The sequence below is a fragment of the Labeo rohita genome, chromosome 11 (assembly GCF_022985175.1).
Source record: "Labeo rohita strain BAU-BD-2019 chromosome 11, IGBB_LRoh.1.0, whole genome shotgun sequence".
Lineage (NCBI taxonomy): Eukaryota > Metazoa > Chordata > Actinopteri > Cypriniformes > Cyprinidae > Labeo > Labeo rohita.
Window position 1 is genome coordinate 27,407,036 of NC_066879.1, and position 26,635 is coordinate 27,433,670.

General features: G+C 35.7%; 1 protein-coding gene across 13 annotated transcripts in view; it reads right to left on the reverse strand.

The window, feature by feature from the left end:
- The window catches only part of ppfia4 (PTPRF interacting protein alpha 4), a 130,873-nt gene that overhangs the window by 27,925 nt on the left and 76,313 nt on the right, over positions 1-26,635 (reverse strand). For 10 of the 13 annotated variants that reach the window (XM_051122752.1, XM_051122751.1, XM_051122744.1 and 7 more), the window contains exons 2-9: positions 21,116-21,217; positions 18,477-18,641; positions 16,808-16,882; positions 13,883-13,966; positions 7,592-7,813; positions 5,859-6,005; positions 4,311-4,445; positions 1,852-1,935 (exon numbers count right to left, since the gene is read on the reverse strand). In XM_051122752.1, coding sequence (XP_050978709.1) covers positions 1,852-1,935; positions 4,311-4,445; positions 5,859-6,005; positions 7,592-7,813; positions 13,883-13,966; positions 16,808-16,882; positions 18,477-18,641; positions 21,116-21,217 — 1,014 coding nt within the window. The remainder of the gene's footprint in view (positions 1-1,851; positions 1,936-4,310; positions 4,446-5,858; positions 6,006-7,591; positions 7,814-13,882; positions 13,967-16,807; positions 16,883-18,476; positions 18,642-21,115; positions 21,218-26,635) is intronic. The other 3 variants (XM_051122747.1, XM_051122743.1, XM_051122742.1) reach the window with 1 other exon arrangement.

Consider the following 26,635-nt stretch of genomic DNA (forward strand, 5'->3'; position numbering starts at 1 on the left):
TAGTTCATGATATTAAAACACATAGCTGCCTCTAAGAGTTCACATTTTGCTTCAGCATTTCATACTAATTTCTCACATTTTTCTATGGGTGTTTGGCGTGCATTTTGTGATAATCCCTCTAGAAAATGAATAATGACTGTCCTTGTGGTTGAATGCAAGGGTGATGACTTTTAAACACAGTTGCGGTGGGATATGGGCACTCAGTTGCCTGGCAACAAAATCTTAATTTTCTTTTGGTGGCAACGGTCTTTAAAACATAGTCAGCACGGAGCATTGTGATTATCAGAAAAGAACCAAAGCTAAAGCCCAGTCTGAGGTGTAAGTATCAAGGTTTAATTAAGGCTGAAGGAGCATAAGGACTCTCTTTGACTGCTTTAAGTCATTACAACCATCAGCTCGCACACAGGAGGAAATTAACCATGCATGAATTATTCCAAATCCAAATATAGCAGCCAATTACAGCTCTTCTCTCACTGGGGGTGGGGAAATTCATCTGCAAGATGAGCTAAAAAATGTCCCATATTCTCAGAGCAGCAGCATGAGTATGTGAACGTGTTTGTACAGGAGTGCTAGCTTATCGATCTTCGTGTGCCTCTGTGGTGTGTGGAAAAAACACAAGAAGACACATAGTAGCACAGGCTAATCAGAGCGGTCAGCCCTCAGAGTCCCTACAGTGGGGTCAAACACACCGCCTGCAGGCCTGGTCAAGACCTATTGTGCAACAGGTACATGTCTTCCTTAACACACACACACAAACACATACTTACTAAGAAATTAGGACCATAGACTTAGTTTATATTGTTTTAGCATAGCATAAATAAAATATATATTTAAAATCCATTAAGGTAACACAGTGAGGTCCCATTAGTTAACATTAGTTAATGCATTTACTAACATTAACACACAAGTATTTTTAATCTTTGCTAATGTTAGTTATTAAAAATACAGATTCATTAAATAATATGGCAACACTTTACAAAAAGGTATCATTTGTTAACATTAGTGTATTAACTAACATGAAGGAACAATGAACAATACATTTATTACACTGTTTATTAATCTTTGTTAATATTAGTTAAAAAAATACAGTTGTTCATTGTTAGCTCATGTTAATGCATATTATATTAACTAATGTTGACAAACAACTTGTTAATTTAATAACACATTAGTAAATGCTGAAATTAACATTAACTAAGATTAATAAATGCTGTAGAAGTATTGTTCATTATTGGTACAAGTTAACTAATGAACCTTATCATGAAGTGTTATCAGTAAATGAACAGAAATAATGTATTAGTAAATGTTAGAATTAATATACAGTAAAATAAGATTTATAAATTTATGTTCATTCTCTAGCTTGTCATTCAAGTTCATGTTAACTAATGTAGTTAACCAATGTTAACAAATGTGACTTCATTGTGAAGTGTTACTTGCAAGTGCTTGGGACAATATAGCTTCTTTTGTTTTAAAACTGAGCCAAATCATTTGCTGTTTTACATTTTCATTTTAATATTTTATTTAGTACATTTGTTAAGCTTTTTCCCTAACAGGAACCATCTGAGGTAGGTAATTTCAAGATTTGTTTAGACATTGTGGCCACACATATGAACATCCGCACAAAAAACACTGGTGACACTTTATAGTGTTCATTCTTATGTGCACTTAAACAAATCAAAATCACATGCACGCAGCGTAATGAAGCACCAAACCACTCACACTCCCTCATTTACTTCCTTCCATCATCCTTCAATTAAGCAATCTCATCTTTCCTCTATCCAACATTCACTCATTCAGTGACACAATCAGCATCCCATTTTTCATTTGGCCTTATGACCCCAACCCAGTCCTCACCCTGCCCAGCTCTTGGTTCTTCTCCTCCAGCTGGGCCTCCAGTTGGCGCAAACGCTCCTCGATGTTGCCATGACGCTCCTCCGCCTGCAGGAAACACTGACATTAGTATAAAGAGCAACAGCAGAGCTAAAACCTTCACAGACTATACACTTTACCTTAAGATGTAACTGTAAATTGCTTGTATTTTATTGAAGAAACATGCTTGTAATTATTTGGAAAAATCTGTTTTTATAAAACATTCAAAATGAATATAAGGCTGTGAGACTAAGGTCCATAGCCCAATGATGGCATATAAATGGGATCTCTGGAAGGAAAAGTTTCTGGTTTAAGGCCAGCCATGGATCTGTATCATCAGGAACATGAGGTGTATGACAGGATGCTACTGACTGAGAATGACAAAAGTTGCCATTTTTAATTAGCTGCATTAGCGAGACTATAAACAAAACCCCACTGCCTCTCTACTACTCTGACAAGACATTTGGCTGCCTCAGAAAAAACACTGTCATGCACAATTTCAACTGATGTTCAGATGAAACATGACTGCTACAGAGTGAGGATTATCTAAACTGGCAGAAGAAGGAGATGGAAGCCTGTAGAAGAGAAATATCTGCTCTACCTGTGGATTTTTGATGGCTGATGCAATGGAGTGCTTTGTTATATACAGTACAGCTGTATTTTTTCTTTTTTTAACAAGAGAAGGGACACAACTGATGGGAAAAGGTGTTGAAACAAGATAAAGAAATAATGCCAGACTTAAACTGTCGGAAAACACGTTAGGTGATGCTAGGCCTCAGGACCAATACATATGGCTTTTATCAGTGATCCTAAACTGGTTTTACTTCAAGATCCAGATTTTACTTTGGACATCAAGTGGAAAGCCAACAGAGTAAAAACTCACCAAAACTGCTTGAAAACAAAAATCTTCTTAAATCAGAACATAAATGTGACCCTGAATCACAAAACCAGTCTTAAGTAGCACAGGTATATTTGTAGCAGTTACCAAAAATACATTGTATGGGTGAAAATTATTGATTTTTCTTTTATGCCAAAAATCATTAGAATATTAAGTAAAGGTCATGTTCCATGAAGATATTTTATAAAATGTCTATCGTAAATATATAAAACTTAATTTTTGTTTAGTAATATGCATTACTAAGAACTTACTAAGACAAGGCCATTTTCTCAATATTTAAATTTTTTCACCCTTAGTTTCCAGATTTTCAAACAGTTGTATCTCGAACAAATATTGTTCTATTCTAACAAACCATACATCAACAGAAAGCTTATTTAATCAATTAAATCTCATTCAAAAAATGACCCTTATGACTGGTTTTGTGGTCCAGGGTCACAAATCACTATGAACTATACAGGTCCAAAAAATTAAAACTTCTTAAAGGGATAGTTCACATAAAAATTACAATTCTGTCATTGATTCGTGTTGTTTCAGACCCATAAGACCTTTGTTTATCTTTGGAACACAAATGAACATATTGTTGATGAAATCTGAGTGCTTTCTGACCCTGTATAGACAGCAACGCAACTACCATGTTTGAGGCCCAGAAAGTTAGTAAGGACATTGTTAAATTAGTCCAGAGAAGAAATTGTTGAATAAAATAAGTTTTTTTTTCTTTGTGCACAAAAAGAATTCTCGTAGCTTTAAAAAACTGATGCCACATGGACTACATGGTGTCCTTGCTACCTTTCTGGGCCTTGAACGTATCAGTTGCGTTGCTATCTATGCAGGGTCAGAAAGCTCTTGGATTTAATTAAAAATACCTTCATTTGTGTTCCGAAGATAAACAATGGTCTAATAGGTTTGAGCAACATGAGGGTGAGTAATGACAGAATTTTCATTTTTGGGTGAACTATCCCTTTAACATGATATAAACAAAAATGTTATTTACCTGTTGAGCCAATGTCAGTCTCAATTAAAACTTAAACTGAAAAACTTTAACTGAAATTAGTAAGTAAATAAATACATAATTATAAACTTCAAATTTTAACAAAATGACAAAACAAATCTACTAAAACTAAAATGGGACCAAACCGAATGTAATGTGGGGTGTATTTACTTTTACCACATATAGTTTGTGTTAAACCATGATGGCATTTGCTTAATATGTTAATTGTTTAGCTTTGGGCATTTTTTGTCCCTCACTTCCGTGATCCATTTGAATGTACCTGCTACCCAAATTTTGGTCTTGACCCATTATAGAACTTTGATGTTTCTCTAAATCATGTCTCAATTGGCTAAAACATCTTTTGAACAGCTTATGTTGTTTATCTCTTATCTAATCCTGCTGTGTTATCTTTTCATGTCAGTTTCCGCCCTTCTTTACCTTATCATTTTCCTTCATCACATCTCAGAGGGTGTTTTCCTGACAGAAAATAATCTTACGAACTGACTCTCTCATTTGTTTTCTACTGCTGTTGTCTGGAGGAAGTGATTGAGTACTCACCTTAGTGAGCGCGGCCACTCTCTGGGCCAGTTCAGCTTCCACCTCGGGCAGAGTCTCCGCCTTCCTCATGGTCTGCTGTAGCCGTTGTTCCGCCAACTCCAGCAATTCCTGGAGGTGTCGTACCTTCTCCTCGCTCTGATAAGAAGACACGCGCACACAAACCGCACAAAAATAAGACAAACAGAGGGTGTACACTCATGTAGACACCATAAACACCCCAATTTTAGAACATACAGATATTGAGATATAATACACCCAATATATGTATTCACACAAAAACGATATTAAGACCCACACAAAGTTACACAGTACTCAAAACATACGCACATGAACGAAAACATACCACACATATGAAAAGGAAGCACACATACAATAAGAAATAAATAAGTGCACATAAAAACAAACCACCAGTGTACAAACACACACACACATATACACACAAAATACATACACATGATCAATTTTGGATTATATGTTGCTGTTCAAAATTTGGGGGTTGGCAAAATATATATGTTTCTCACCAAGTGCTCGCTAAGGTTGCATTTATTTCATCAAAAATACAGCAAATATTGTGAAATATTTTTACAGTTTAAAATAACTGTTTTCTATTTCAATATATTTTAAAATGTAATTTATTCCTGTGAAGCAAAGCTGAATTTTCTGCATCCATTACTCAAGAATTCAAAATCACATGATCCTTCAGAAATCATTTTAATATGATGATTTGTTGCACAAGAAACATTTCTTATTATTATCAATGTTGAAAACAGTTATGCTGCTTAATAGTTTCTTTTTATGATTCTTTGATGAATAGAAAGTTCATAGAAATTGTTTGCGACATTATGAATGTCGTTACTGCCACTTTTAATCAAATTAGTGTATCTTTGATTTAAAAAAAGTATCCATTTCTTTAAAAAATCTTACAAACCCCCAAATTTTTAACAGAAGTGTACATCTAACACTGTAAAATCAATGTGATGTAATGCAGTTTTCCATTCTCATTTGCTTAAACAGGGCCACTGTGAATATTCACATATTTACTAGGTCTGCCCAATAAGTGGGCTAGGACCCAAAGTAACGTTCCTGGTTGTCCCCTTGACGACAGCCCAGCCCACAGCGCAAAATCACAAAACACATGCCGTCTATACAAGAGCAGATGTCTTGATTTTTCTATCTCTTTTGAGATATTTATACCCACTGTGTTCATAACAAACACGCTGTCCAAACTGGCACCAACATCAATGCAGTTGGGAATCCTCTTTCTTTCTCCAGCTGATGGATCTGGATATTAAAACAGTCGGGCGGTACCTGCTTCCTCTCAGCATGCCTCTTCTCAGCGTGCTGAAGGATTCCAGCATGAGTCTGCTGCTCTAGGGCTAATTAAACCCCCTCTGACTAACACGCGCCCTTCAAACACGCACGCACAGATGGAACATGACTCTCAGAACATCTCAACTGCATTATGGGACATCAACCAGCACTGACCTACAGCGCTCATACTTGAAATGAACTTTAAATCAGCCCAGGCCTCATTCAAGGTTGGCGTACCTGTCGGTAAAGCGAGTCTTTGGTGGCCAGTTCGTTCTCTAGCTTGTCGTTCAGGTCATGGATTGAGGTGGTCTCTCTCTGGGCGGCCAGGTAACGCTTTTCTAATGTTGTGATTCGCTCCTCCATGTCCTCCTTCTGTGCCATCGCCTGTCAAACAGGCACATAGTAAGAGAAAACAAAAACCCTTGGGAAGTTTAAAAACCTTTAACAGATTACAACAACTGCTGCAACCTGTATGGTCTAATATAACATAAATTATTTCTCTTACTGAAATATGTAGTAGAAAACCCATGAAAGATTTACATTATGTAAAATTCCACATCACTTTATGCATACTTTGTACTATGGGGACACTACTATTTTGATGACATCAAATGGTTGCACTCAGTGAGCTACTGGCGCTACCTGTTGCTGTTTTTACCGCAACACAACTCAGAAAATAAAATACTGATACGATGCCACATTGTGTGCCTTATAGTTGTAATTTTCAGTTGAAAGACAACAAGAAAAATGATGTAGGTCTTCACTGCTTTCTTAGTGAAGAGAAGATGAGAACAGAATGGGAAGATGCCTGTGGACGAATGAAACTTCCTAAAGACCCACATCTTTGTTCTCTCCACTTTAGCCCTGATGCCTTTGAGGCTTTTAGTAGACCGCAGCTAATGAACGAGCTTACGAACTGCAGAGACAAGAAATGCTAGATGCCATCCTGGCAGGATGTAAACATGCCGACACTTCACAGTTTCTCAGCGTGGATTTCACTCGATATCCAGGGGTATTTAGATTAAATTTGATGGTACGGTATTTGGTTGAAGCCTATGCTTATATCTATCGCTACCTGTAAGCTCTTTCAGTAGCTGAGATCATTGCATCAGTATATTATTTTCGGAGTTCTCTTGCGGTAAAAATAGCAACAGGTAGCGCCAATAGCTCACTGAGTGCAACCATTTCACATCATCAAAATGATACTCATTTCTAGTTTTAACATTATTTTTTCTTTAGACATTTCTCTTTAAAAGAAAAAAAGTATCAGCTGAATGCAAAGTGACCCACATTTGGTTTTTGACCACTGAAAATGTGAACAGTTATCCAGTTTACTCATGGAGCCACATTAAGATCTCTTAGTTCTCTGGGACTAAATCATTGAGGGCCTTTAAAATGAAAACACCAAAAGAAAAATTTGTTACAAACCATAATTTAAAAGGATATTATGATATCTTTAATACTTCTTGTTTAACAGACATACGAAATTTGAGGCAAAAAACACAAGGCCTTTTTGCCATTTTTGAATTGCCACCAAATCTTAGCTCCAAATCTCAGATGAAACTTGTCATTTTGACCCCCCCTCTACAAAACAGAGGATTACTCAGTAAATATACATCTGTGACATTTAATATTTTGGCTTTCATCACTATATATGTTTGTCTATCTAAAAAGAAAAAAATTAACAAAATCTAAAATTTGAGCCTGGGACCTCTGGTCTGTGTTCCACTAAAGAAAGTTATACTGGTTTACAAAGTAAATGATTTTTTGGGGGCACTGTTCCTTTAAATAGCCTAAAACTTTAGACCTTGCCCAGGAATAAGTCACATTTGCATTATCTGCAACCTTCTGTCTCTCTTAAGACGAGCTGAGAAAATGTCCTTACTGCCTGATGTTTTATCGTCCTTGAGACAAGCCCTCATCTCTCTGTCCCCATTCTGTCCCTTTCCTCTCTCCCCAATCATTCTAACCTCGCGTATGTCCCTCTGGTGTTTGGCGCTCAGCTCCTCGCTCTTCAGCAGGTCTTTGCGGGCGGTAGCCAGTTCCGTCTCAAGCTCAGACATGCGATTAGTCAGGCCACTGATCCGCTCTCTGTTTTGGGCCAGCTCCTTATTAGCCTTATCCAGCAGTTCCTGCAGCTCCAGACACCTGCTGGTGTCATCATGGGCATCGATGGAGCCATTGGGAAGCCTCTGTCACAAACACAAAGAAATGTTAGTGATGCAATGGAGGGCTAGTTGAGAACTTTAAAACTTGTTTATCGGTCCCCTGATTTCCACTTAGGGTTCTAAATAAGCTTCAGAATGGCAAAATAAACTTCTAAATAATTTTCAGAGAGACAAAATATGCTGAGTCAGAGTCTAAAGAACACGCTCAGCAAGTTAAACAGCCTGACTGCAATTATGGCCTCAGGAGTTCAGAGGTTCTCTCGCATGCATCATATCGTGACCGTGCATTTCATCCATCAGCCAAGTAAATTAAAACCTCCAGACTAGTGATTTTGCCAGCCTTGAAACTCAAGGTTCCTCTGCACACTACTGGAAACAAAAATACAACCTGAGTTAGATGGATCCCTCCCCACCCCAACACCACCCCCCCTCCCGCCCCGCCCACCAAAACTGGCTGCTTTCTCAAAACTGAAATGTCTAGTTTGGGGCTGACAAGAAAATTACATAGAGGCATATTTAATGAGGACATTTTACATGGCTGTCTAAAGTGAGGGGGGTTTGCTTCAATGATGTGCTTGGCTCTGTATCAGCCAAGACAGGGACTTTTACAGAGGCCTTTCTGAAGTGGTTTTGGACATATTTGTTTGTGAATGTCTGTAATGCTGATTGGCACTGATGTACTTCTCGGCATTAAACTGAATTATATGCTGTTAATTACACAATTCTTCAGAGAGGGCTCAGAGATTCAGAAGCACAACAGGCAGTCCGCCAGAGACAACTAATTTACAGTTTCTTGTCGCTCACATTTTATGACATTTACCCCTTATGTACTAATTTAATACAGTGCCACTAAAACCTATTTCCTTTTTCATTAAAATCATAAAATATGCCTACATTCTGAACAGAAAACTTTATTTGATTGGCAAGTGCCATCTTTAAGTAAAAAGAACTACATTTTATTTTTATTAAAACAGTTACATTTTAATTACCAAAAGACTTTATTCTGTTGCCTCAACATGTATTTGTGCTTCAAATGGTTGTAAAAAAAATGCTTTTTCAAAACCCTGATGATCCAAACAAAGTGAAATAAAAAGAAACTTTAATATTCATGTTAAATATATATATAATTTTTAACATGAATTGTTAACATGAACTCTTATCTAGTTTTTTGGTCCACAAATAGTGGTCCAGGATCAGATATATATATATATATATATATATATATATATATATACATATGTGACCCTGGACCACAAAACCAGTCTTAAGTCGCTGGGGTATATTTGTAGCAATAGCCAAAAATACATTGTATGGGTCAAAATTATTGATTTCATTAGGAAATTATATAAAGATCATGTTCTATGAAGATATTTTGTAAAATCCCTACTGTAAATATATCAAAACTTAATTTTTGATTAGTAATATGCATTAGTAAGAGCTTCATTTTGACAACTTTAAAAGTGATTTTGTCAATATTTAGATTTTCTTTGCACCGTCAGATTCAAGATCCTATCCTAACAAACCATACATCAATGGAAACCTTATTTATTCAGCTTTCAGATGATGTATAAAGCTCAATTTTGAAAAAAATGGACCACAAAACTAGTCATAAGAGTCTTTTTTTTGTTTCTGTTTTTGGAGATTTATATATTAAAGCTGAATTTTCATTAAAGAAGTTTACTTCCAGAGCATAAATTTACAGACAATTTACTCACCCTTGACATCGCCTTGTCATCCAAGATTTAAAACAAATTGATGATTTATGTAATTTTTAACCTCACTCACTCTTGTCTTGTCTAGGTCTGTGTGAACTCCAGGTCAATACGGTCAATACAGTTAGGGTATGTTGAAAAATTCCCATCTCGTTTTCTTCCCCAACTTCAAAATTGTCCTACATCACTGCAGAAGTACCAACCCAGTGTTTACAAAGTGAACGTGCAAAGAAGGTCAAACTAAAAAAAAAGGTAAAACAGCGATGTAGACGATTTTGATCTACCCTAACACACTGAGATGAGACAAGACGAGCATTTAAAGAATATAAATTTCAATTTTTAGAAAATGACCAATCGTTTCGCTAGATAAGACCCTTCTTTCTCAGTTGGGATCATTTAGAGCCATTTGAAGCTTCATTTAAACTGCATTTTGGAAGTCCACTATATGGAGACAAATTCTGGAATGTTTTCCTCAAGAAACATAATTTCTTTACGACTGAAGGAAGAAAGACACAAACATCTTGGATAAAGGGGATGAGTAAATTATCTGTAAATTTTTGTTCTGGAAGTGACCTCCTCGTTTAATGTATGTTTTTTTAGGATAGGACAATATTTGGCCAAGATACTTGAATCTGGAATCTGAGAAAAGAAAAATAAAGAAATAAAAGAAAATAAAAGAAAAATTGATAATAATAATTTTTAATAAACAACAACAGCCATCACAAAAGTTGCTAGGCAATTCAGTCAAAAGTACAAAGGCAGCGCTATACAGGAGTGATATACATTTGCATAAAATATAACGTGATGAGATTTTGCCCTCACAAATAATAGATTAATGAGACCAAAGACTTACTGTTAGATTTATGCATTTATATTCAACCACTATAGAGACATCAGAGCCAGTGGCAAATTCCAGAAGATCTGGCCAAGGCAAGGCTGATCTCATAGGGTGCTGAACGGCCGCTGACACCCTCAAACTCACATCTCCGAAAACAATGGAGGAATTTTCTCAAATAGACATTATTTCTTAAAACTACATTTTGTGACCAAAAACAGTATTACTTATAAAATTATAGTGTATTTGGGCGTATGCCATGACACTCACTGTGAGAAATACCTGAGAAATATAAATGGAGTAATTCAAACAACAGTGAAACTGTTGGAGTTCCGCTATCACTAGAATATTGCACTCCTTACACTCAATCAGATTTCAGGACCAGTAAGAACTGCTGTATAAATATCAACCACCTTTTATCAAGGAGTGCCATAAGCGCAATACATAACCTGAAAAGTGGTGGAAATTACACTGACTTATATCCACAGAAACGCGTGTTTCATGAGAGTTTAACGTTCACATGAAGAATCCACATGGCCCAAGAGGGGCCATAGTTAAAACCTCCCTCATATGCTAAGATCATTGACTTCCTTGGCCTTATCAGAAATTTTGCAGAACCCTCTTGGTCACTCTTCTGGGAGTTTACTGGCAGAAAAACCCACTTTGGCCTTTGACAGACTAATCTTTGCTTTAAGTATTTGATGAGCCATGAACCACAGAGACTATCAGCCATATTCCTGCCCTCCAGGGAGGCTTGAGCCAGCTCTCCAGAGAGACACACAGTCTGGACCACGTCTGCCGTCTGCTTTCAGCCTCTCCATCCAGCTCTATATGATTCATTGTTTCTAATCACACATCCAGTTTGAAGCTGTAAATTTACATTAAAAAAGACGTTTCTGCTAAAATTGTACATTTCACAAGAAAGGTATGTTTGGAAAAAGCCTGCAGGCCTTTCATTTTCATTATCTTCCTCTGAAGGTGTAATATTACGAAACGCTACCCTTTAGGTGCTAACAATTCCCAGGAGAAATCCACCAGAACATGTTCTGCTCTTGTTCTATTAAAATACAATTATATAAATTATAATAATAACCATCAGGATGATTTGAACTCTTGTATTTTCAGAAAAAGTATAAAAAACAAGCATTTCTGCAGTCCACATTTCCTAAGCTTCCGATTATTTAAATACCTGACAGTGATGATCTAAAATAAACACTGGAAAGCCAGACCATGAGTGGACATCAGGAGGAGCTCTATTAATAAATGGCACAAGTGGAGAACTTAAAAAGCTTTATGCACACACAGACTGGTGAACAGACAGTGAATCACACAGTGAAGTATCAAACAGTCAGCAGGGCAATGTTCTTCCTCATTAGAAGCAGTAACATTTTAGCTACCCTTTTATAATCAGAAACCTTTCAGAAAAATGCTGACACACAACACTAACTGACAGTCAACAAAATTGGAGGAAATGATGTTGAATCTGCTCTTTAATGGTATAGTTCAGACAAAAATGAAAATTCTGTCATTAATTACTCACCCTCATGTCGTTCCAAACCTGTAAGACCTTCGTTCATCTTCAGAACACAAATTAAGATATTTTTGATAAAATCCAAGAGTTTTCTGACCCTGGGTTTGGGACGACTTAAAGGAGAAGTCCATTCCAGAACAAAAATTGACAGATAATGTACTCACCCCTTGTCAAGATATTCATGTCTTTCTTTCTTCAGCCATAAAGAAATTATGTTTTCTGAGGGAAACATTTCAGGATTTTTCTCCATATAATGGACTGGTATGGCGCCCCAATTTTGAACTTCCAAAATGCAGTTTAAATGCAGCTTCAAACAATCCCAAATGCGGTTGATTTTTGAAGTTGAGGGAGAAAATACGATTGGTGTTTTTCGACATACCCTAACTGTCTTGAGTCAGAATACACAGAGCTCAGGAAGAGCAAGACAAGACGAGTGTTTGAGATTAAAAAGTATTTCAATTTTAGTTTTTTAATGAAAATAATTGTTTCGCTAGATAAGCCCCTTCTTCCTCGACAACTGCATTTGGGATCGTTTGAGCCGCATTTAAACTGCATTTTGGAAGTTCAAAATCGGGACACCATACCAGTCCATTATATGGAGAAAAATCCTGAAATGTTTAACTCAAAAAACATAATTTCTTTACAGCTGAAGAAAAAAAGACATGAACATCTTGGATGACAAGGGGGTGAGTACATTATCTGTAAATTTTTGTTATGGAAGTGGACTTCTCCTTTAATGGTTTGGAACGGCATGAGAGTGAGTAATTAATGACATTGCTATTTCAGTGCTATTTCACTCCTGAAAACTAATAAAAACAGTCAATGTCTTAGTAATTAAATATTAAATATTACACATTTAATAGCTTTAAATATAAATATAATTAATTTAAATATGTTGTATCACAACCTCCTGTTTCAAAAGGAAATACATCAACATGAAAAGAAAGCTGTGTTTGTTAGGTTTGTCTTTAAAGGTCTGATGAAACGGAAGTAGTGTCAGATCTAACATGATAGTTTTAATGATATTAAACACAATAAGCTCTATAAAAAGAAAACGGATAGAAAATAAGGTGAATTTTTCTTTCATGCTGACTTTAAAGACTGACTTTTATAATGAAACCACCATCTAATATCTGCTCCCAAACTAATTTGGTGTACTAATGAGCAAATCAATAATGCTGCATTGAAAATAAATCTCTTGCTTCAGAAAAATCAATCAATAACATTTCACATACATAAATAAAAGATAAGGTGATATTTAAACAACGAACCACAGGATCAAAGATTAAGAGCGATTCGCAATTCTCATATTGACCAGACTCCTGTTGGCTGGCTGGCTGACTGCTAGAAGTGAGTCACACTCAGAGACAGGAGACAATTTAGCAGCCTGTGCTTAGGGTTGAAGGGCAAAAGCACTTGGCGCATAATCAATGCAGTTTATTTCTCAGTGGCGAAGAAAATACCATCTGTAAGAAAGGTATTGAAGCAGGAGGGATTCCTTTTGGACCAGTGCCTCAGATAGAAACAGTTACAAGGTGTAAGTAATGATAAAACCTATGGGGTCATACACTAATTTTTAGAAGTCTTTTATGCTCACCAAGGCTGCATTTATTTGATCAAAATAAAGTAAAACAGTAATATTGTGAAATAATAGTACAATTGAAAATAGTTTTTCTATTTAAATAGATTTAAAATGTTACATTTTAAAAACAGAATGTCCTGATTAAAGATTTAGCTTTAAAAAGTCTTATCCTACATTTAGTTTTTACTATTTTCCTCCCTCTCACAATGTAGTTTTACTTTATATGACTATTTTCAGTCTCTTTGATCCTGAAGTTCAGTAAAAAGGTGTATTAATGATATAACCGCCTTAAAAATGTAAAAAAAAAAAAATTAAATGCTTGCAGAAATGTACTTTAGAACGCTTTAGCACACAAGGCTATTTTAAGAACTATCCAAATTTAAAATATTTAAATTTATGCTAATCCAACATTAAGCAAGTACAACACATGTACCTTCCATGTAGGTTTAGAGCTGTCCATCCTGTCCACAGCATCCCCATCTGCTTGTCCATCCTTTCTCTGTCTCAACATGACCACCTAGATAAACAATGAAACAAACAAAGTCACTCTTTATACAGATATGTTTAATATGTTAAACCCACAATACCACACAACATTCATGCTACATTTAATATGGCATAGCACATGATTACTGTTCACAAAGCACAGCAGAGGCAATGATGCGCTTCTCCATTTTTTTTTTCAATTGCATTTTATGAAGATGTACATTTTGGGTGATAGTGGGATTTAATAGCGTTCCTTTTAATAGCATTTGAGCACTGTTCCTGTCTTCTTAAGGCAGGCTAGGAGTCTTGCGGGAGATAAGATTATACGAACTACCCATTTTGTGGAATTAACTTATCATTGTGCTTAAAAGCCGCATGTTATTAAGGTATTAATGAAATACTGGTGGGCCATTTGCATTTGAATCCTCGCATATCAGACCCACTGAATGTGAAAATTGGAGAAAGACAATTAAAATATGTACACATTCATTTGCATGCCAGTATTTGGATGAAGGAATGTGATTTACATATTCACAAGGCTCTTTTTATTACAGCTCGTTTGTGTTAGAGCATTAGACGAGACTGACGAGACAGAGCGAGCGATACCGCTTCATAAAAATCCTTCAAAACCCTCTACTGTATGAGTGCAATATTCAAGACAGCTACAAAACAGACTGAAGAATAGGCAGTGTTACAGTTTCTTTGCCTTGAACGTGTCAGTCGCTCTGCTTTCTATGTAGGGTCAAAAAGCTATCGGATTTAATCAAAAATATCTTAAGTTGTGTTCTGAGGATGAATGGAGGTCTTATGGGTTTGGAATGACATGCAGATGAGTAATTAATAACAGAATTTTCATTTTTGGGTGAACTATCCCTTTAACTATTTCGAATTAGTCAATTCCCCCAACAGGGGTTATGACCACTTCCTTTGTTTCCCTTTGCAGCATTAGGTCCTGTTTGTACTGAGACAGCATAAAATCTTCCCGTTGGTCTAAACACAGCATCATGACACCCAGAGGCCACCTCACATCTCGCCTCTGCAGTGCGGGCTGCAGCCAAAGACTCTTCTTACTCAGCGGATGATGGAAAAATTGCTTTTTGTCAATGTGTTCACACATGGTGACTGACCCGCACTAGACAGTTATGAATGATGTGAAGATTTATTCAATGGGAGAGCGCAAAACTGAGCCATTAAAGCCTTTTGTTTGTTTGTTTTAAATAAAGGTATTGTATTTTACATTTTATTTGTATTTTTCACTATATATTTAGTATATGCCTCCCACTTCAGGTTTTAAGTTAAATATTACAGGGATAATTCACCCAGAAAGTCCTCATGTCATATCAATCCCAAAAGAACAGAAAGAACACAAGAACACAAATAAATTAGTGCTGTCAATTAATTAAAAAAAGCACACACATAAATTAATCACATTTTTTTTCCAAAATTAATCTCACCTAACATTAACCTTTTTAAATATCTTTTTATATTGCAATAATTTCACATTCAATCTTCAAATTAATGTAGAAACAACATAAAGACGGGCTATTTTTAAAAATTGTTAAATATTTTTTTTATGACTGAAGGTATCACTGATACCAATATTACTGATGTCTCTAGGAAAATGTTCTTTTTTCCCCCTAACATTTAACCATTGACTATAACCATTTAACATTACAGTATAATTGAGAGATATCAAAATAATTGTAAAAAATAACTTCTAATTTAAATGAACTTAAAAACAATCTTCACACAAACCCAACATTTATCTGTGCCTCTCAGCAAGTTGAAAAATACAGGAATTGAATAAAGTTATTGAAAACTAAATACAAAATTAAAAATAGATGAATCCTTACAGCTACAAAAGTTATTGATTTCCTCTTTTTTATTTTGTTCTTTGACGAACAGACATCACAGCAGCTGTGGTATTAGGTTATTTGGCTGCTATTACTTTTAGAGCTGCCGCTGCTGAACGTGACGCAGATCTGACATGCATACTCGTATTTTCATTCACGTTTTAATATGAAATGAAACAGGCTACAGCGCGTGCCACCACATTTGTGTGTGCAATTGAAGGGCGCGTGCTACAAGCACAGTGTAACAGCTGACAGGACAGGTAAATTTGTTTTTACTGACATATGGCCTGACAACATCTCATCTGACCGCAGTTCACTGCTGTTCTGCTGAAGCTCCCTCGGCACCTGTACCATTTCCACACACGTTTCACTAGCGCCTGGTGCTGAAGTAAAGTTGGAGTGCGCGTCTGAAAAGTCTCCCGTTTGATGTGGTCCTAGCCCCGCCCCTGTGTTACTGCATTAAATATTTTTAACGCCATTAAACTGGAAAAATTAATCGCCTGCATTAACGCGCTAATTTTGACAGTAAAATAAATACATTTTTTAGTATTCTTTTATCATTTTAAAATAATGAAAATGAATAGCAGGTGAAATTCATATTTAGTTTTATTTACAAATGTTACATCACCAATTAAATGAACACAAATTAATGAAGTTAAAAAAAAGGGGTGAGGCTACATAGAGATCAATTTGCCCCTAAAATAAAAACCCATGAATTTTGGTACATAAAAACCATATTTACTTCAAAACGTATAAGCTACAAAAACAGAATGCACTGAATATGAGTGAATAAGTGTCAATACTTTTTTCTTATCAGTGTAAATCTAAAGTACGTCAAGTGCATTGGCTTTGCTTGAATTCTCAGTAGCATGTGAGTGATGGAAACAGACAGTGTGCATTTCTTGCATGGGCTGACAGCGGGAGGCAGGTGCTCACTGGACAGATGTTAATGAGATCAGCAAATCTATACCAGTGTGCATGCATACCTAAACACACACGCACACACAAAACTGCTGTACCTCCTGAGTGGCGGCTGCCAGCTGTCCTTCTAATGTAGTCACCCTTTCAAGAGCCACCCGTAACCTTTCACGCACCTGTGCAAATGAAAAACAAAAGACACTTTAATAGCCAAATTTACATGTGTCAACAAAGCCCCATCAACATCCATTCCACTTCCAGTCATGTGATCAACTACTGAACTGTACTATTGAAAAGCATTAATTTGTTTCTTTAAAATGTTACTAGTAGGGTTGCATGATATATTGAAATAAAATCGGTATCGCAGCATTAAAATAAAATCTACGGTTTTATGCGAAAGTTTGGGAACCCCTTGCAGTATCTGTGATAATGGGAATAATTTTAACAAAATAAGAGAGATCATACAAAATGCATGTTGTTTTTTATTTAGTACTGTCCTGAGTAAGATATTTTACATAAAAATATGTTTACATATGGTCCACAAGACCAAAAAATAACTGAAATTATTAAACTAAGCCCCTTCAAAAGTTTTGGAACCCTTGGTTCTTGATACTGTGTGTGGTTACCTGGATGATCTAGTCCCTTGTTTGTTCTGAACAGTTAAACTAAGCACTGTTCTTCAGAAAAAAATCTTCCAGGTCTTGCAGATTCTTCAGTTTTCCAGCATCTTTTGCATATTTGAACCCTTTCCAGCAGTGACTGTATGATTTTGAGATCCATCTTTTCACACTATGGACAATTGAGGGACTCAAATACAACTATTAAAAAAGGTTCAAACATTCACTGATGCTCCAGAAGAAAAACGATGCATTAAGAGCCCGGGGGTGAAAACTTTTGAACAGGATGAAGATGTCCAAATTTTTCTTATTTTGTTGAAATATATTTTTTTTCCGTTTAGTACTGCCCTTCAAAACAACAGAAGATACTTGCATGCTTCCCGGAAGACAAATTAAGTATAATTTACCTTAATCTTCAAATTCAAAAAGTTTTCCTTCTGGAGCATCAGTGAATGTTTGAACCTTTTTTTTAATAGTTGGGTTTGAGTCCCTCAATTGTCCTGAAAAGTTGTGTGTAAAGATGGATCTCAAAACCATACAGTCACTGCTGGTTATTTTAATAATGTCAGCTATTTTTTGGTCTTGTGGGCTATATGTAAACATCTTTTATGTAAAATATCTTACTCAGGACATTACTAAATAAAAAAATAACACGCATTTTGTATGATCTCTTATTTTGTGAAAATTATTCACATTTTCACTGATTCTGCAAGGGGCTCCCAAACGTTTGCATAAAACAGTAGATGTTTACAATTTAAAAACAAAGAAATTAAGATGTAAATATTAGTAATGTAATTTCACAGTGAATTGTTTTTTTAATTCATTTTTTATTTAGTATTTAATATAATTTGACAATATTACTGAAACGTATTTCTTATGTAACTTTATTCTAACTTATTATAACGTTTTTAAACCATTTTCACCTTTTAAATGCTTTTAAATGCTTATTTTCTATGTAGATATATTCTCCAATAAAATCACACCTCTAGTGAATAATTATTTTCAAACATAACGATTCATCTGGGGAAAAATGTCTGTATTTTTCATATTTCATATTGCAATATATATCTCATAGGAAACCAAAATACAACATTAGTTTTTTCAGTATCTTGCATCCCTAATTACCAGACAAAATTAATTTAAAAAGTCTCACTTTTTCATCCAGAGCTTTATGATGCTCAAAGAGGGATTTCAAAGCCTTGAGCACCTCCACCTCACTGGAAACCCCGGACGGCGGTGGAGCCTGCCTCTTCACCACAGTCATCCTCAGCGAACGCTCGTGACGTGACACCAGACACTCCAAGTGCTCCAAAAGAAGCTATAGAACAATAAAAATGGAGTTACACACAAGCACATGTTAACATATCTCCATCTCATGATTTCAGTTGTGCATTTTCAGTTGTAGTTACTACAACTATATGTAATAGCCCAGTACATTTTAGAATCACTCAAGAGTGAAAATATAGTCAACTTTGGGTGTTTTACATTGGAAAAGCATGTTGTAAGCAAAACAAACTGACACTGCGACAATAGATGGTGTGAGTTCAACTGGGGTGCTCACATACCGTACAAGCCAAAATTCTTGCAAATCTCCCTGTAGCGAGTCAAGTGTGGCCTAAGGGCTAAGAGAATCTACAAGCGAATTAACATCTTTTGCAATGTTCATGACAATGCAGCAGCATGAATCTGGCAATGGAGATATGCACACTTCCATTTTTCACATGCACCATCTCAGCTGTGTGAACATCCTCGCCATTCACACAATCTCACAGCATCAGCTTTGCCAGAAACATAAAGACCGCTGATGCGGCACAATGTATGGCGAAGCATTTACATGAACATTTACCCATCGACTAATTTCCAGGAGAAGTAGCTGACTATTAAAAATGCGTAGTCTTGCAACTCCCTAGAAAACAGACTACCACTCAAAAGTGTGGGTCCGGTAAGATTTTAAAATATTTTAAAGCAGTCTATTATGCCCACTTGGTCTGCATTTATTTGATCACAAATACAGTAAAAACATTTTAAAAATTATCTCCATAGAGTGGACTTCAATGGTGCCTGCGATGTTTGAACGTCCAAAATGCAGTTTCAGTGCAGCTTCAAAGGGGTCTAAATGATCCCACCCAAGGAATTAGGGTCTTATCTAGTAAATCGATTGGTCACTTTCTAAAAAACAAACAAACATTTAAATACTTTTTAACCTCAAATGCTCGTCTTGTCTAGCTCTGTGATGCGCATACAAACTCTGCGTAATCCGGGTCAATACAGTTCATTTTCTCCTCCAATTCCAAAATCGTCCTACATTGCTGTTTTACCTTTTTTGTAAAGGGCGTTTGACCTTCTTTGCATGTTCATAAACACTGGGCTGTTACTTCTGCAGCGATGTAGGGCGATTTTGAAGTTGAAGGAGAAAATGAGATGGGAGTATTTCAACATACCCTAACTGTATTGACCCAGATTACACAGAGTACGCATGCGCATGGCAGAGCTAGACAAAACGAGCATTTGAGGTTAAAAAGTATATACATTTTCATTTAGTTTCACTAGATAAGACTCTTATTCCTCGGCTAGGATTGTTTAGATCCCTTTGAAGCTGCATTTAAACTGCATTCTGGACATTCAAACTAGCGGGCACCACTGAAGTCCATTATATGTTTTCCTCAAAAAACATAATTTCTTTATGACTAAAGAAGCAAAGGCATTAACATCTTGGATGACAACAGGTACCTGTAAACTTTTGGGACAACACAAGGGTGATTAATTAATGAAAAAAATTTCATTTTTTGGGGTGAACTAACACTAGTCTTTGCTGAGTGACCCAAAACTGACCCACAACCTTTGAACAGTAGTGTACATAATCCTTACAAGAGCTAATTTGTAACAGCTGATAATAATGAAAAAATGACAACTTTTACAGTTTATTATTTTATCACTGCTCTATAGCCATTTTTATCCATGACAGAAAACCTTAGATAAAAGCTAAAACTAAATACTGGGACAAAACATAGCTGTCTAGACTGTACTGTTTGTACTGGAATGTCTGGCCACCTTAAAGTATTAGTTCACTTCCAGAATAAAAATTTCCTAACAATTTACTGCAGAGCTTCAATAGGCTCTACACGATCCCAGCCATGGAATAAGGGTCTTATCTAGCAAAACAATTGTTCATTTTCTAAAAAAAACCACTAAAAATTATAGACTTTTTTAATCACAAATGCTCGTCCTGCACAAGCTCGACTTCACGCATTAAGTAGTCACGTTGGAAAGGTCACGCGTGACGTATGCAGAAGTACCGACTTAGTTTTTTAAAAAGCAAACATGCAAAGAAAATCAAACGCAGATGATTTTTAAGATTTGGAAGGGAAACTGAGATGGAGTTTTTCGCCCTACTCTGCCTTTTTGAACTGAAGTACACAAATGAAGAACTAACTGTACGTGACCTTTCCAACGTGATTATGTAATGCGAAGCTAGTGCAAGACGAGCATTTGTGGTTAAAAAGTATATATATATATATATATATATTTTTTTTAAGAAAATGACAGATTGTTTTGCTAAATAAGACCCTTATTCCTCGTGTAGAGCCTTTTGAAGCTGCACTGAAACTACAATTTGGACCTTTAACCCATTGGCTCCCACCGAAGTCTGCTATAGAGAGAAAAATCATGGAATTTTTCTTTTTGACTGAAAAAAGACATCATGAACATCATGAATGACATGGGGGTGAGATTATCAGGGAATTTTTATGCTGGAAGTGTACTAATCCTTCAACACACAGAGTACATACTCACCCTGGTATTATTCCTTTCTGCTTTAAGCTCAGATATTTCCTCCTCTTTTTCTAGAAGCTGCTCTCGACACAAATTCAGCTCCTTAGTCAGGGTAGCAAACTCCTTCAAGAAGAGAGGAAAAAAAAGAAGATGAATTCATTCATTTGAAATTAATAATTCACACTAATATGGTACTGTTATAGCAAACTAATACGCAACACTCCTAATGCGGTTTGACATGTTTGTTATTTTTTTTCAGAACTATTCTTTCAGGACTATATGGATCTGCTCACAGAAAGATAATATGACTAATAAGTCATCCATAGACCTCGTTTATTCATTTTCTTTTAAACAGACACAAACAATACACTCTGATTTCAGCTCTCTGCCTCTCAGTCCCGCCGGCATCCGGGCTGCAGTCTTGCATGGCTCAATTGCTCTGTTCTCCGAAGTGCCCCGGCCGGGCCTCTGGCACTAGTCCCAGTTAACCCAGCTGTTCATCGCAGTCTTTTGGGAAACTTTCAGGGCACTGTTGAAGCATGTCAACACCCCCTCCTGTTTCAGCATACATGCATTCATACGCTCTTTAATTCAAGTGCACAAAATACTAGGGGGCTGAAAAAAAGAGTCACATGGATCTTCCACAGATGGTGAAATGGACAGAACTGTCGTCTATGCTGCGGCAACGGGGGGATAAGAAATTCTTTTGCGATAGTAGAGTATTAAAAATCCTAGGATGTTTGAGGTTTAAATATTATAATGACTTACAGTAAATAAAATAACCTCAGCTTTGAAAATAAATCATAAGGATTTACCACCCAGGATAACATGATCATAAATGCTTTCTTAAAGAGACAGTTCACCCAAAAATGAGAATTCTGTCATGATTTACTTACCCTCATGTTGCTCCAGACCTGTATATCTTTCTCTTTTCTGTGGAACATAAAATGACTTTGTCAATGGAAGTCAAAGGGGTCCAATGTTGCTGTTTTAGACCCCAAAGACTTTCATTATAGGACAAAAACACCCGAGACATTCAAAATATCTTCTTTTGTGTTCCACAAGAAAAAAGAAATTCATACAGGTGTTGGATGACATAAGCATGAGTAAATGATGACAAAACTCATTTTTGGGTGCACTGTGCCTTTAATTGAGCATCACATTGTCCATATGGAAACCTCTGTTCTGTATGTCTTAATGACTGTTAATTCTTACTAATGAAGAGATGACCACACTGACAGTGAGTGTATATTAAAAAACTGTATTTAGGCTATTCAGTCAGCTATGATTTTTATGCTAAATGAACACTTTTGAGGTCGCACATTGTGTTAGTGTGCTGTTTTTCTGCTTTTTGAATAACGCTGCTTGACTGAAACGTAGGGGCAGAAAGGACCGGGAGGGGGAAGAGGAAAAGGAAAATGGGTCAGTGCGTTCATTTGATTTTTTTTTTTTTTTTTTTTTTTTTTTTTCACAGGAGTGGAGGAATAGGCAGGAAGCAAGTTCAAATCCACAAACAGATGTTGGACCTTCCCGCCTCTTTCAATCATTGCAACCGTCTCCAAAAACCCCAAGCATTTTTCTAACATAGCAAGGCATGGGTGGAAAAAAAATAATAAATAAAACTAAAAACATGTTGTATCAAGAAAAGCAATTCTATTTCGATCTGCCATGGCTCCTCAATCTATGCTTGAGAATAAACAAAAAGAAATTGGAAACATGTATTTGGCGTTTGTCATCAGAGATTGCTGTTTCAGTGCTGAATTCAAAGGTAAATTGTGTCTCCCAACTATAGAAGTAACACAAGAGGATTTTCTGTGCCGAGGTTTTGCATTTAAAACCAGGATTATATTTGTATTGTGACTTTTGAGCGTGAAAAGCTGAAATCCCCTCAGTATTGAACTTACTTTCTCATCTAGAACTTGTGGTACTGCTCAGATGTGGTTGCAGTAAACTTTTCAGCTCACCCCAACAACTATCAATGCAACAAATTAGTTTCTTTGCAAAAATGGTACTTTAAACTGCAATGTGGCACAGACTGATACCACATCAGATTTTGTGTTCGATTTAGGCTTTCAAATGTGGTTATGATATCTGGTAATGAATACTTGCATGTGATTAATCCAGAAGTTTTCCTGCTGTGTGAATGAGGGATGCAATAATAAATAAATTGTCAATATATATAGATAAATACATTAAATAAATAAATAAAAAAAGTCTTCCTAAATATTACAAGGAAATGCAGGCATTACAATATTCTACTGTACAATATGAAAAATAAATATTATTTTTGTATTTGCTAAGGATTACATTTTAAGGTGTTACTGAATTATAACCCGTTTCCACCACTGAATAAAAAAATGTGCAAGTCTTTATTAACTCACAATTCTAACATTTTTTATTGAAATTCTGAGTTTATATCTCGCAATTCTGACTTTTTTTCTCACAATTGTGAGTTCACATCTCGCAAATGTTTTTCTTAGACTTTTTTTCCCTAGAATTCTATGATTTAAACTCGCAATTGCAAATTATAAAGTGAGCATTGCGAGATATAAACTCACAGTACTGACGTTTTCTTAGAATTTCATGATATAAACTCATAATTTCGAGTTACAAAGTCAAAAAAGCGGGATATAAACTCGGAATTGCAAGAAATAAATTAAAAATAAAAGATTAAACTTGCGATTCTGAGCTTTTTTCTTGCAATTCCAAGTTTATATCTTGCAACTCTCACTTTTTTTCTCGCAATTCCTGTGAGAAAAATTTGCTTTATTTATTTTTGTGAATTGCATATCTCCCAATTCCGACTTTTTTTCCTTGCAATTCTGAGTTTATCTTGCAATTCTGACTTTTTCCTCACAGAGTTATGAAGTTCAATTCTGAGGGGGGGGAAAGACTGATATGGTCTCAAAATTGTGAGATATCTCACAATTCTGATTTGATAACTCGCAAATGTGTTATAAAGTCACAAATCTCGCAATTTTGAAAAAAAAAAAAAGTGTACATTATTTTGTTTTTTCCTCAGAATTCGCAATTCTGACTTCATTTGAAATTATATAAAATGACATAAACACAATTCCGAGTTATAAAGTCAAAAATTGCGAGATAAAAACTTGCGATTCTGGCTTTTACTTCTTACAGATGCGAGTTTGTATCTCACAATTGTGACTTTTTCTCGCAATTCTGAGTTTATATCTTGCAATTCTGACTTTTTTTTTTTTTTTTCCCAATTTTGAGTTTATATCTTGCAATTCTGACTTTTTCTTGCAATTCTGAGTTTACATCTCACTATTCTGACTTTTTTCTCGCAATTCCGAGTTTACATCTAGCAATTCTGACTTTTTTTTCTCACAGACGCGAGTTTATATCTCACAATTGACTTTTTTCTCACAGTTCCGAATTGATACCTTATAATTCTGACTTTTTCCACAATTTTGAGTTTATATCTCGCAATTTTGACTTTTTTTCGCAATTCTAAATTTATATCTCGCAATTCTGACTTTTCTCATAATTCCGAGTTTATATCTTGCAATTCTGACTTTTTTTCTCACAATTCCAAATTTACATCTTGCAATTCTTACTTTTTTCTCGCAATTCTAAATTTATATCTCACAATTCTGACTTTACATCTTGCAATTCTGATTTTTCTTGCAATTCCAAGTTTATATCTTGCAATTCTGACTTGTTTCTTGCAATTCTGAGTTTATACCTAGCAATTGTGTGTTATAAAGTTCAATTCTGAGGGGGAAAAAGACCGATATGTTCTCAGAATTGCGAGATTATATCTCACAATTCTTACTTAATAATTTGCAAATGCATGTTATAAAGTCAAAATTGTCAGGTATAAATTCACAATTCTGAAAAAAAGTCACAATTCTGAGTTTATATCTCGCAATTTTGACTTTTTTTCTCAGAGTTGAGACTTTTTTTCTCTGAATTGCGAGTTTATATTTCACAATTTTGACTTCATTTCTCAGAATTGAAAGTTCATATCTCATTTATATTACAATTCTGAGAAAAATGGGATTCCATAGATAACGGTAATGCAATCTGCAACATAAAAATAGCTGATTACTGATATGTTATCAACATATTGTACTTCCCTAACATATATATGCATACTAAAAAGCCTCCAAACACTAAAAAGGTGCCTTTAAATATTACTGGTAGTAAAACTTTTGCAACAGCTGTGATAACTCTATCTCCTTGACAAGCATAGAACAAGAAAACTCTGTGACAATCTAACTGAGATATATTTCGCAAGCTGTGCCTCTGGAAACACATCTTCATTTATGCTCCACTGTAGGTACCACAGTTAACTTGTCTTTGTGTTTCAAAACCATTTTATCAGCAGAGGAAATTATAAGGCTGGCATAATTACCATTTTCCTCAAAAGAAAGAAAAAAAAGGCACCACAGGAAAGGAACACTGCTAATTACAGGTCATTTTACGGCTATCTATCATGTTAAAACAGTGAAATTATAGTTTTTATCAGGTGATAACATATGAGGTGTAAGTGCTGTTCTGTATCATTTTGTCTCATGAGAACACTCTTGCTCCCTGTTAGTGCTTAAAATGCTAGATACAAACTTAACAACCCATATTTTTTTTTCAGTTATAAACCACCTTCCTGCATTATTTAAAACACTTTTGGGGCAAAAAAAAAAAAAAAAAAAAATTAGGCCAGAAAATACACTTTCAAATCAAGAAACTGCAGCTAAACTCACTAAGGGGTTTCTAAAATGTCAAAACTTTTTGCAAAAGTGAAAGAAAGAAAAATCCACAAAGTGTCGGCCAGAAGGTGTGACCTTGTGAAACGACTGTCGGCAGGTGAGCAGTCTTGAGCTCAGACAGCTCCAGGGATTTCTCTGTTTGAATGGTAAAAGCCTTGGGATTAAGGAATGGAAGGAATATTGCCAAATACAGCAGCGTTTCTGAGCACAGGATTAAGTCATACTGCAGTCTGTATTACTACAAACACCAACAGACAACACTTACACACACATTATAGAGAGACTATTCAATACGCCACAAATGGTTTCTTGGTAACTTGACAGATTCATTCAAACATAAATTACTGTCACTGAATATGTTTTTCTGAGGTAAATGTGACATTATGTGACATTGTTTACAAGCTGTTATGTTGATAATATCTGCAGCTGAAACACTAATTGAGTGATTACACGAGGCAGGATACGAATTTCGATAAGTTGTACTTTTTCTTTTAACATACCTTCAAATGTTAAGCCATGTTTATTTTGTGCTGTAACGCATATTAAAGCAGAGGAGAAGATCAGTTCATGTGCACTTCGTGCTCTCGAACTGAGGCAATACAGCGATCTGTCACTTCACATTTAACAGCACCAAAACGGCATCTATTGTTTGAATGTTGTAATAAAATGGACAGAATTTGAAATCTGACACTTTGTTTCATATCAAAAGTAATAAAGCACATGACTATTTCCAGACCTCCACCAGACATGCTTACAGTAAGCCAATTTCTCATAGTCTACCCCAAATCCATAACAATGTTGTTTTCTTGTA